The sequence below is a fragment of the Antedon bifida genome, chromosome 6 (assembly GCF_963402885.1).
Source record: "Antedon bifida chromosome 6, ecAntBifi1.1, whole genome shotgun sequence".
Taxonomy (NCBI): domain Eukaryota; kingdom Metazoa; phylum Echinodermata; class Crinoidea; order Comatulida; family Antedonidae; genus Antedon; species Antedon bifida.
The window spans coordinates 25,077,873-25,089,875 of NC_136231.1; the positions used below are offsets into that span (position 1 = coordinate 25,077,873).

The 12,003-nt window shown below is 31.4% G+C and overlaps 1 protein-coding gene across 2 annotated transcripts in view; it reads left to right on the top strand.

Moving 5' to 3' along the window:
- LOC144845974 (kelch-like ECH-associated protein 1) overlaps positions 1–11,884 on the top strand; it is a 39,574-nt gene extending 27,690 nt beyond the window's left edge. For both annotated transcript variants that reach the window (XM_078703508.1, XM_078703507.1), the window contains exons 2-5: positions 5,879–7,310; positions 7,421–7,626; positions 9,615–9,791; positions 10,270–11,884. In XM_078703508.1, the coding sequence (XP_078559634.1) occupies positions 5,950–7,310; positions 7,421–7,626; positions 9,615–9,791; positions 10,270–10,460 (1,935 nt within the window). In that variant the 5' untranslated portion in view covers positions 5,879–5,949 and the 3' untranslated portion in view covers positions 10,461–11,884. The remainder of the gene's footprint in view (positions 1–5,878; positions 7,311–7,420; positions 7,627–9,614; positions 9,792–10,269) is intronic.
- The last annotated feature ends 119 nt before the right edge of the window (positions 11,885–12,003 follow it).

Consider the following 12,003-nt stretch of genomic DNA (forward strand, 5'->3'; position numbering starts at 1 on the left):
TGTCGGTTTTACAGATTTGAATAACAATAATATACTAAATTGAATGATTTCTGAACTGAAATAAAGGTAAATATGATAATTAATAGAATTAGATATGCTAATTATACAATTTATGAAGATGAGTCTGCAGAATTATAGATTTTTTTTATAAAACAGATATTATTAAAACCAACCAACCATATAGAAGTGCACAAATCATTGTCAACTAACTCACTATAAAAATCACTTGCAAGAAAAATTGTCCATCTGATAAAAAATGAATAATAGTAATAATGATATAAGTCTAAGCTCCAATGTGGAAGTGGTATTATTCGTATGGGCTGATTTTCCAGACATTCTGGTATCCTGAATGTGTTTTTTATGGAAAAAAAAAAGAATTACTGTATGGCCCATTTAGAGGCTGGTTGTTACACTTTCTAATTTTCAGATAGTTGCGTATTGTGAGAGATTCTATCTAGAGTAAAATCTTTAGTTTTTATTACTTTAGTTGAAGCACTTAAATATTATTTAAAGGGAATGTGGGTGTGATTGGTGAATATGACCGCATTGGCCATATTTATCATCACACGTAAGTGAGACATTTCCCTTAAAAATTAAATTAGAAAGTGTATAAAGTCAATGCATATTTAAGAATTTCCTTAAAGTGGTATTCATTATAGATAAACTGTAAGAATGTTTAAAGTATAGTGTTAAGTATTTCCCATAACCTAGTGTTAAACTTAAATGGTGGAAGATTTGACTGTATGATGAGTAGAGGAAGAATTAGATAATTCTATACTGTAATGTAATGAAAACTTGGCACTGTCTCAAAACAGGACAATAGAGCTATTTACCCAATTAACCAATGCAGTGTGTTTGAATACACACACATGATCAATAGAATAACAGTCAATTGTTTCAAAATTAGGAAATATTAAAGTACTGAATTGGTCAATGTAGTTAGCCCTCTAATCATTCTGTACTAGGTCAATGTAAACAAAGCTATCTTTCGTTTCTTTTGATTGTTACCGATCATCTGGTGTTACGTAAGCAGGAATCGGCAGTGTTGGTAGATGACAAAAGTGACTAAGCATATTTACAAGGTTGACAAACTTTCCTATGTTTATTGCCAATCAATAGTAATACACATTAAGCAGGTATGCTATTGCAGTTTGTTCTGATGACCTACCAGATAGTCAAGCAGGACTTGTTAAAACAGAAACAGGATACTTGATCAGAAATAATTAAAAAGATAGTATTTAATGATGATTAATTACAGTATTGATGATTAATAATTACAGTATTAATATAAAGTCGATACTCTATCAGAAATGGTCAATTTATGACATACAGGACATTATGTTGATACTCTATCAGAAATGGTCAATTTATGACATACAGGACATTATGTTGATAATCCATCAGAAATGGTCAGTATTGATATAAAGTCGATCCTCTATCAGAAATGGTCAATTTATGACATACCCCTGTACAGTTATACTGTACAATATGTTGATAATCTATTAGAAATAATTAATTTACAACATAGTAAGGCGATTCTATCAGAAATGATCAATTCACATACAGTGTCAGTCGATATAATCAATTTAAATAACAGTATACTCTCTGTATTAATAGTAATACACTATTAGTTAATTATCAATTCACGATATACTCTAGAACCAAAATGATCAGTTTCCATACAGTATTTTAATAATAAGTGCAGTATTAGTATCAATGTACATTTCATTGTTCAGTAACAGTAAAGTTGAACGTCATAATTTCTATTAGGAATTTCTGATTTCAGTTAATTGTATCATTTCTTTGAAATTTCAAGATTGTTGTTTACACAAAATACCATTGTATAAATATTGGTCTTTTTAGGTATCGTATCACTGAACATTGGAATATTAATGTTTTCATCAAATTACTATTAACATAAAAATATATGTTATCATTCATTGTCTCTGGACACATACTGTACTCTAAATTAGTTTACTTATTTTGAAGTATGGCAATAAAATGATTATAAAAATATTCTAATAAAATGATTATAAAAATCAAATCCATTAAGTATCATGAAATGTAAACATTACAAGCATCACCAATTGCATGGTAGTAACAGTAACAAAGACTAATTACAATTTCTAAGATCATAACTGAATATGAACATCATTTGGAAACGCAATCAATGCTGAACGCAAGACATTTGTACGTCATCGTGATAAACATTGACGTTCTCAAAGAAGGCCAAATATAGTGAGTTCATATATAATACTACAATACTACAGAACGTTGCTATGTTATTGTTAGTGGTTGTATAGTAAATTTACTCATGTGTTATGAACAGTGACGTTATGCACTGCCTGAAAGAAAATTCCTTGTTGTCACGCTATGATTAGAGTATTCAAAATAATAATAATACTACTACGGTATTGTGATTTTAATTGAAGGTAGTTATAAGGTAATACCCCTTGTTATGGTGTTAGAAAATATGGTTAGTAGAAAATATATATTTCTTTTGTAAAACAACTCCCTGGTTGAATTATCAATATTTTTGCCTGGCGCCTGCGAGTCTCTAATTATTCACATTTTACCAATCAATTAGTCAATCAAAATAACATTATTCTTGTATTGTTTAATAATACAATGTGGTAGCACGTTTTGTACTGCAGTACTTTATCTCAGCACTGTGACTTTTGTATTAGACCTTTTGTACTGCAGTAACTATGATAGTTCAAGACTTATATTGTATTAGACCAGAAATATAATTTCTGAATTTATTATTATTACTATATTACTACTCTTTTGTATAGTTCTAATTCAATTTATATTGCACACATATCTATAGTAGGTACCCTATGTGGAAAACAGCATATTGCTCTCTTTAATGTCACATCATGTCATTTCTATTCATCCGTACTTTTATTGACAAATTTTAATGAAATTTTGAAAAATGTATATGAGGGGTACCTGACTTATTTGAGGTACAGTGATGTATTTTGCTTAAGCTGCCCCTGACCAGCATTTATTCATCTTTGTTGTTGTTTTTAAAATATATTGTATTGATTATGCTAGTCAAATAAACGAAACGAAATGTGTTCTTTTCTATCTAAGACAGTGACCATCGGGCCCTACTCATCCCAAAAAGTGTGTTGTATTTTATAAAGTGCACATGGACTGGTGTGTTGTTTACTAGACCAATGGTTTTAGTCCTTATCTCGGGCAAATTGTTCAGATACAACGATAACAATAGAGAGCATTACAACCTGTTTTGTGTCTATTATTTACAGCGCCTCTGTCTTACCATATCAACTCACTAGAGCATAATTGATTTTGTATACAATGGGAGGAACTAGAGCTCAGTTTAATAACCTACTACCTTATTGTATAGTTTATGAGGAAATAATTAAAGATCTACTGTTGTAGTAATGTAATATTTATAGTTATCATAGCCATTAGGCATTATGTAATGAAGTAAGAACAGGATTCCAACTTGCTATACTGTAAAGTTGTATAAAGTGACAGTACACAAACTTAAAATGCTTTTTTTTTTAACTTTCTGTACATCCGTGTCAACTATTTTTGGTGGAAAAATATAGCAGTAGAACTGAAACAAACACTGGTTGGTGTTTTACCTTGTGTTAAATTCCTGTTTTTCATGTGTATAGCACGTACTGTATGTACACTTCATGAAATAATGTTTTTAGTTGTAAATGACATGCATACCTAGGTAGACCGGAATTACGCTCTTGGCTGGATTAAGTAGGTGAAACTATAGTTGTATGGTTTAAAGCAGTTGTCCCTATTTCACTGTCCTTGCCTAAGTATATTACAAGACGATATCGTCTAGACAATATACGTAGCTATCTCAAGGGGTTAACAAGTTGCTTACTGCAACGGAAATTTCACTTGCTATCTTTGACACAGCATGTCTTTATAATGAGGATTGAAGACGCATCAGCATCTACGTTTCACGTACGCCCAGTGTTTATATTATAAGATATACACTAAATCATCTGAGATCCAACAAATATTGATGATAAATTATCGACTTTTTTTAATGAAAACGGGATTAAAAAATATTGATTGATGACGTTTTAATATCCATATTCTTGATATCCATAATTTTGATACCAGCCACTTTAGAATTTCTTTCCATGAGTGTTTAGTTATTAACTTGTCTAGTATTACAATACAACCAAAAGTGTTTATTGTAATCTTACAGGTAAAGGGTAACATTGCATTACTGTTAATGAATGCAACATGTTTAATTTCAAGTTTCTATAATTTTATCATAATTGTAATGTTAACATTTTTAATTATAATTATAGTTACAAATTTATAATAAATTTATTGTTCAGTATGCAAATGTAGGATTACCGTAAATAACATTTACAAAATAAAAAGACGCTAAATAAAATTGTGAATTTTTTCAATTTCAATTAATTTGTAGCTGTCAGTCGTTTAAACAATGCTTAAAAACCAAAAACCACTGGAAAGCATACAGTACATTTAAGGAGTATCGGATATTAATATAAAATGACCGCTGACACAACATGCACTTTAAAAAAAAAATACTCTCTTTTTCTCTGCTTACTCAGATTGTGGACGTTAACGAATGAATTTCCTTATATGAGCAGTCTAATCATTACGATCTTCCTCTTTCCTCTTATTTTCACAGTCTGCACCGTCACTTTATGATCACTACGACAGTTGATCAGCTTGTCGATGACGCTGCAGAGATCCTTAGCGCGTCGTCCAATCAAAACAGCACGCTCCCAGCCAAGGTGCAAACAAAATTGTGCCAGTCATTTTACTAAGCTGTATCGGTGTGTACTATTTTTAGGGTAGTGATTCGATGATGATTTAGCATTGTATATGTTGTAGTGTGTAGTTGAGATTGGCCCAGGTCGGGTAGCTGGCTTACTGAGCCTGCGTTTTGAGGGTCATTCAACCGGAGGGGTCAAGGAGGAAAATGGGCGGATTAGATTACAGGTCAGGAATTGTCACTTTTTGCTAATTGTCTGAACGCTTGAATTATAACGTGTGTTCGCAACAACACTCATTGTTGTATCTGACAGCGTGCTGATCAGATCGTAGTAACTTTTAGTAAACTTTGTTGTGGATGTTAACATGTTTGCTTGTTAGTCAGGATTTATCTTGTGTGGTATGTACTCTCAGTATTCAACTATTTATTTATTGCTAATTATTATTTCAATTGATAAGATTTTAATTACATTTTTTTCCCACAGCATTTATATTTTATTTTCCAGATATTTTTAAACCTCTGTTCATTTGTCTTTTTTTGTGTTTGTTTTTGTAAAAAATTTAATTTACTATCAAATATAAATGTACTATTATTTATAAAATGTTGTGTTTTTATCTATCTTGTTGTATATGAAATATGGTAAACCATATCATCTGTGTAATGTAAATACATGTATTTATTCATTTGTATTCAATATTTCTTTGAAAGACTGTGACTGAATTATTTAATAACAGAGGAATTTGCATTCGTGCAAAATCATAATATGAATGAATTTTCTTGCGAATGCCTGATAAGCATGCGGTTAAATATACATCTGTGCTTTAGTCTAATATTACTCAGCATTATATGCTATCATCAGCTTTAGTTATTGTGTTGAAGAAAACTTGATGATAGACAATCAGCAGTTTGTTGCTAACTTCCTACAATAAAGTAGGCTCGTTTCACAACTGATTCACATACATAAATGTGATAACTATATCACATGTTTTAAATGTGAAATAGAAACTATGTACTGTAGAGAGCGAAAGTTTTATGTAAACTATTCTGTGATTTTAGAAATGCTTTTAAAATTTTATTTATATCAAATGAATTGTCACATTTATTTATTGTTTGTGTTTTTTTTTACAGGCAGCGTCTTCCCGTAAATTAGCCAGCATTTGTCATAAGTCTGTCATCTGTGGATCCACAAAAGCATTTTGATGCCAGCAACTGTGTGTAACTGTTTCGTTGGAAACTCGTCGCTTGGTGATGCGGCTGAAGCTTGTCATTGCGGTCCAGACAAGATGGCAAACCCAACCCCGATACGTTCTAAAAAGGACGTCATGCCTTGCACCCCGACCGGGGATCAAGAGGAGAAATCGCAAACCGAAGACATCACATTTCGAAAGGCTTGCAACGGCTCTGTAATATTTAAAAGCAACAGACATCCGAACAGTGCATTCAAGCAATTGAATGAACTTCGACAGTCTAAAACATTATGCGATGTGACATTAGTGGTGGAGACTGTAAAATTCCACGCACATAAATGTGTTCTTGCAGCATCAAGCCTCTACTTCAAAGCGATGTTTACTGGTGGATTTGATGAATGCGAGAAAAAAAACATTGAGTTAAAAGATATCCACCCGTGTTGTTTTTCACAGATTGTTGACTTTATGTACACCTCTGAAATCACGATAACGGAATGCAATGTTTTGGAGTTGCTTCCAAAAGCTATTATGTTCCATCTAAAGGACATTATCGATGCATGTAGCATGTTTTTAGAACAAGAACTCGATCCAAGTAACGCAATTGGTATTTCACTATATGCACAAGAACATGGTCTTATGGACTTGCAAAAAACAGCTCAGGAGTTTGTCTGCAGGAATTTTACTAAAGTCAGTGAAAGCGATGAATTTCTTAATCTTAACTCACGGGAGATTGTAACGTTAATCAAATACGACAAACTGAATGTATGGTGCGAGTCCGAAGTATATAACGCATGCATTCGTTGGGTGAGGCACGATGAAGGAAAACGTAAAGCGTGTTTTGACAAACTATTAGGAGGTGGAATTCGTTGTGAACACCTCACACCAGACTTTCTCAGAGAACAATTAGAAAAATGTGACATTCTCCATTCTGAACCAAAATGCAAAGACATTCTTTCAAAATACTTCAAAGAGTTAACTTTACATAAAGCACCACCAAGACCGAAGAGAAACCCAATTGCAGCTTGCGTAATATATACGGCTGGCGGGTATTTGCGACAATCGTTAACAAATATGGAGTGTTATTGTCCGGAGGATGATCGTTGGTACAGGTTAGCATATCTTCCAGAACCGCGTAGTGGTCTTAGTGCGGCAACGATACATGGATTTTTCTATGCCGTCGGTGGTCGAAATAACACGTCAGAAGCAAACACGGACTCAAATCGTTTAGATGTTTATAATCCATTAACAAATCAATGGCATAGCAGAGCCCCAATGTCAGTACCAAGGAATCGTGTTGGTGTAGCCGTACTCGACGGGCAACTGTACGCTGTTGGTGGTTCGCAAGGATGCCATCAACATAACTCCGTTGAAAGGTAAATTTACCAAAAACTATTCACTTATAAATTATAAATAATAATTCTATGTTTATACTTAAATACTGTAGTTTAGTTTTTAGATAAACATATGTGTTTGTTCACTATAGGTATGATCCTGACCTGAATAGGTGGGAAAACATAGCATCTATGAGGACTAAGCGTCTTGGAGTTGTCTGTGCAATTGTAAATCGTCTCTTGTACGCCGTAGGAGGATATGATGGCCAAGAAAGACTGTCTAGTGTGGAGTGTTACCATCCAGAGAATGATGAGTGGATTACTGTTTCACCAATGAACACGAAGAGAAGTGGTGCTGGTAAGTGTTTCTGTTTTTGGTTTGTGGCAAGTGCAAGTGCCGCAAGGTGACATTGAATGGAAATTTCTAAAACTTGTAAAATGTTATGAAAACTGAAAGGAGGAAATGCAATTTTGAAGCATCAGAGAATACAAATTTGAATGACTGTGTAATTTATTAAAAGTAAACATTTGGGAGGTGTAGATATTAAGTGATGGCTTCAATTCAAGTCAATTTTCTTACAGTATGTAGAATTAAAAATTGTGGTTTATTAAATATAAATGGCCTTTAGACAAATATGTTGATAAAGCCTTCATAAGAGGAAAGATCACTATGACCCAAGTATTTTGTTGTCTTTCTAAAACGGAATTACTTAATTATGTCCGTTTCTTGAACAAGATTACGACTGGCTTACTATCAACTTTATTGAAAAATTGCTGACACATCGTATCACCAGCTAACTTGCTCTGTTTAATTTGCAAAGTGTCAAAGATTGCTTTAAACCAAGTCACCGTAAAAAACTTAATTTGAAAAACTTTATTATAAACAGCAAACCAAATTCATGTCTGTAATATTCCACGACGGCCAATTTGTTATAATTTTCACAATAATATCAATTTTAGGTCAATCAAACAAAAATTGCAAGAAATAATTTGACCCAATTTTTTAATCTATAATTCAGTTTGTTATTTTTGGAAACTTTTTTTACAAAAGTGATTCATTTTCTGCCGTAGTAGCCCAGTTGTGATTGTCCCAAAAATGAATGACTTGTAATATATATTTATTTGATATTTGACAAATCAAACTAAGCCTATTTCGTGTAATCTCATTAATACTAATTCATTAAAGCGATTTGTAAATAGCCGTTTACCAGCATGTCAGTATAATCAAATTGCATGATTGTGCAGAAATTGTTCCTGGCATATCTAAGCACCGGAAATTTACAATTTTGGTTAGATAATAGAGTTAATAATGATGTGGATAATAACATGGTTACGTCTTTTGTTAACGAAACAATCTCTTTTAGACAGTTTCTAACAAGTTCCACATGTATGCCAATAATAGTTAGATCTTTTTTACCGTCAAGTGATTCAAAATATATTTACAGCAAAAAGTTCTGGAAAAAATTAAATTAAAAAACTATTAAACAATTGCTCTCTGGCACCTTGTCAAATTCATGTCTCATTATCAGTAATGAGAAAAGTTAGAGTAAAGCTCTGGAAAAAGACAAATTTAAATAAAAAAGTAAAAACCATTTTAAAACACCCTTATTTTTATAAGTTAAATTACAGTTACAATACTTATGGCAAACAAAATATTGAATTTTAAAATGTAACACAGACAGAGTTTTTAGAATTTGTTTAATATTTCTCTGAGATGTTTGAATTGCTATCAATTGAAGAACGTAGGCTAGCTGACACACACGGGAGCTAGCAAACTGATTGAATTTCTTATGATTTCCTTTTCTGAAGAGCCTTCCTATAGGCAATGATTGAGTGTATGTTATTAATACAATATTGTACTTTAACTTCAGTCACAAGTTTGCTATTAAATAGACTCGACGACTCTGGACATTGTTAACAAAAATATTACAACATTTTAACAGCAAATTAAAGAAATCTCGGTTAAATTAATTCAGAGTATTAATTATAATTTTAAAAGAGCATGAAAATAAACACTCGATAAAAACCACAATATTTTTAAACAGGATATTTGATGATTAACTGACAAAAAGAGGAAGTATTAACTGTTAATTGATAAAAGTATTGTTATTCTACGTTCTTTATAAGAATAAGGAAACCGAAATCCACAAGACATGACTAAATTTCATTTGTCATTTTTATAAGTCATAGAACACTTATACACAAATCCATCTAAAACTTTTCTTTTTTTTGTTGGTCAACATAAATATTGTTTATTCATCCTTAATAAATATATTAATTGTTTTAATAAAAGTAAATAAATATAATAAAATTAATTAATAATTTTGTTTATTTTTCTTCTTTTAGGAGTGACAAGTCTTGGTGATTATATTTTTGCAGTTGGTGGATATGATGGTGTTAATCAATTGAACAGTGTAGAACGATACGATGTAGAGAAAGATACATGGGAATTTATTGCACCAATGAACTCGAGGCGTAGCGCCCTCAGTGTAGATGTGGTTGGCGGAAAGCTATATGCTTTAGGTATGTTTTTATTATTATAGTACTGTTTTGATAACATAATGCTTTAAGGTATGTTTTTTTTTATAGTACTGTTTTGATAACATAATGCTTTAAGGTATGTTTTTATTCCAGTACTGTTTTGATAACATAATTGAAGTATTTGAAGTAAATACATTAATTCTCTAAATCCTAGCTCTATTAAATTTTGTAAATTCTTGTGGTGTAAATCTTACAAAGTGCAGATAATGAATCTAGCAAAGTCATCCACGGATGACAACATTTAAAAAGAAAGTTTTGCTAATTAGATGTTACTCATTTCAGTATGATTTCTAAACCCAACTTTCTAAACTAATGGGTTTTAGCTAGGACCGTTTACTTTCATATTCTGTATCTATGGCAAAAAAATGTTAAAAAGTATATTAGATATTAACCTACTTTCCTTAAGATTATGTAAACGTATACACAGTCACTTATCAACGATTTTAATTTATTTTTGTAGGTGGTTACGATGGGCAAGAGTTTTTGAGCTCAGTTGAATGCTACGATCCTGAAACCGGTAGATGGACGATTGTTACGAATATGACATCAGGACGTAGCGGAGCGGGCGTTGCAGTTGGCATGGAGCCTTGTCGGACTGGTTTATGCGGCGTCCGTCGTAATGCAGCTCAAGTGATGACAAACGCATCATAACAATGGGCTTTTTTTGTTTGCTTCTAAACATCTTTAGACATCTTTTGATCTGTACACTGCTGCTTGTGAAATCTACATGCATTAGTAAACTTAATTACTTATATAAGAACACTGCAAAACAGACAATTTAATAGTTCTCCTAATAAAATAATAAATAACCTTAAATTGAAAAGTGTTGTTTCGATCATGCAATGGTCTTTTGTTTGGGAAGAAATTATATTGAAATCACTTACCGTTGCGATTTTTACTATTTTTTCAAATCTTGGTTATTTTGTTTTTAATTGGGAAAATCAACAATTTCTTAACAGTTAATATTAGGTAGCTTTGCAGAACAGTTCCAAAATTATGCAATATTTAAAAAAATTTATTTAAAAAATGCTATTTAGTATGCTGTATACCTTGATAAAAAAGCACTCTTCCATGCGGAAGGCTTTTAATGATTTAAAATGTGTTTGACTGCCGCCCTCTAGGAGTCCGTTATAATATTGTTTGAAGGTGTGATCTCAGTTTAGTCTTGAGTTTTAGTATCATATGAGGAAAGAAATTAAAGTGTTTTTTAGACAGGCTAAAAACCTAATATTATTATTAGTCAAATTAAAATAAATAAGGCCTTTAAAAGGTTTTTGGTTTTCAGAGTACATTACAGTACATATTATATTCCCAGTACAAAACATAATATTATATACAACTCTATTCTAATTCAATCTGTTAATTAACAATTAGTAAACTATACCCCTTTAATATCATCAGCAGTGATAACTACATTTATAATTAGTTTCTTAAATGTTTAATTAATTTTAATTAATAATATGAAAGTGGTGTTTGCCAAACTTGCCAATCTATTTTTGGTGATTAATAATGAATATGTTTATAATTATGTATGTTTAATTTACGTTCATTCTGCTTTGCTTAGTGATTAAAGAAATCAAAATGATTGTGTTGTTTCTAGTACCATTGTATACAATGGCAATAAACAATATTTGTTTCTATAATAACGATGATAGGTTGTGCTTAATTTAATTTGATAGTTTTGTTTAGAGGCATTGTGATAAAAAAAAAAGAGTAAAAGTATAAAAACATGTACTGCCAATATTTGAGCAGGAGGATGTGGTGCTTGTACTGGTATATTATTTATATAACATATATATAAATATCTATATATATATTTCTTGATTTTGTCATGGATGATATCAAGATGTGTTGAACGATACAACCAATTTTAAGACGAGTTGGTGTTAGGGGTGTAGATAAAATCTGTATGTAATTGTTGTTAAATAATCCAAAATGTAATATTTTGTACATTATAAACCTTACAAGAGCTTTGTTGAGCTCAATATAAAAGCTCTTCCATGTTTGAAAATTCATATTATGTAAGTTATCTTTCCAGTGATGTTTAATCAAATAAAAAATGCAATTTAAAATGATCCTCTTTGTTTTGTATGTATATATTGTGATGATTCTGAAATGATGCTTGACGATGATGATTTCAGTGGGGACGGGGTTTAGAAAACTTGAATGCTCCTTAAAATACTTAATTTAAATG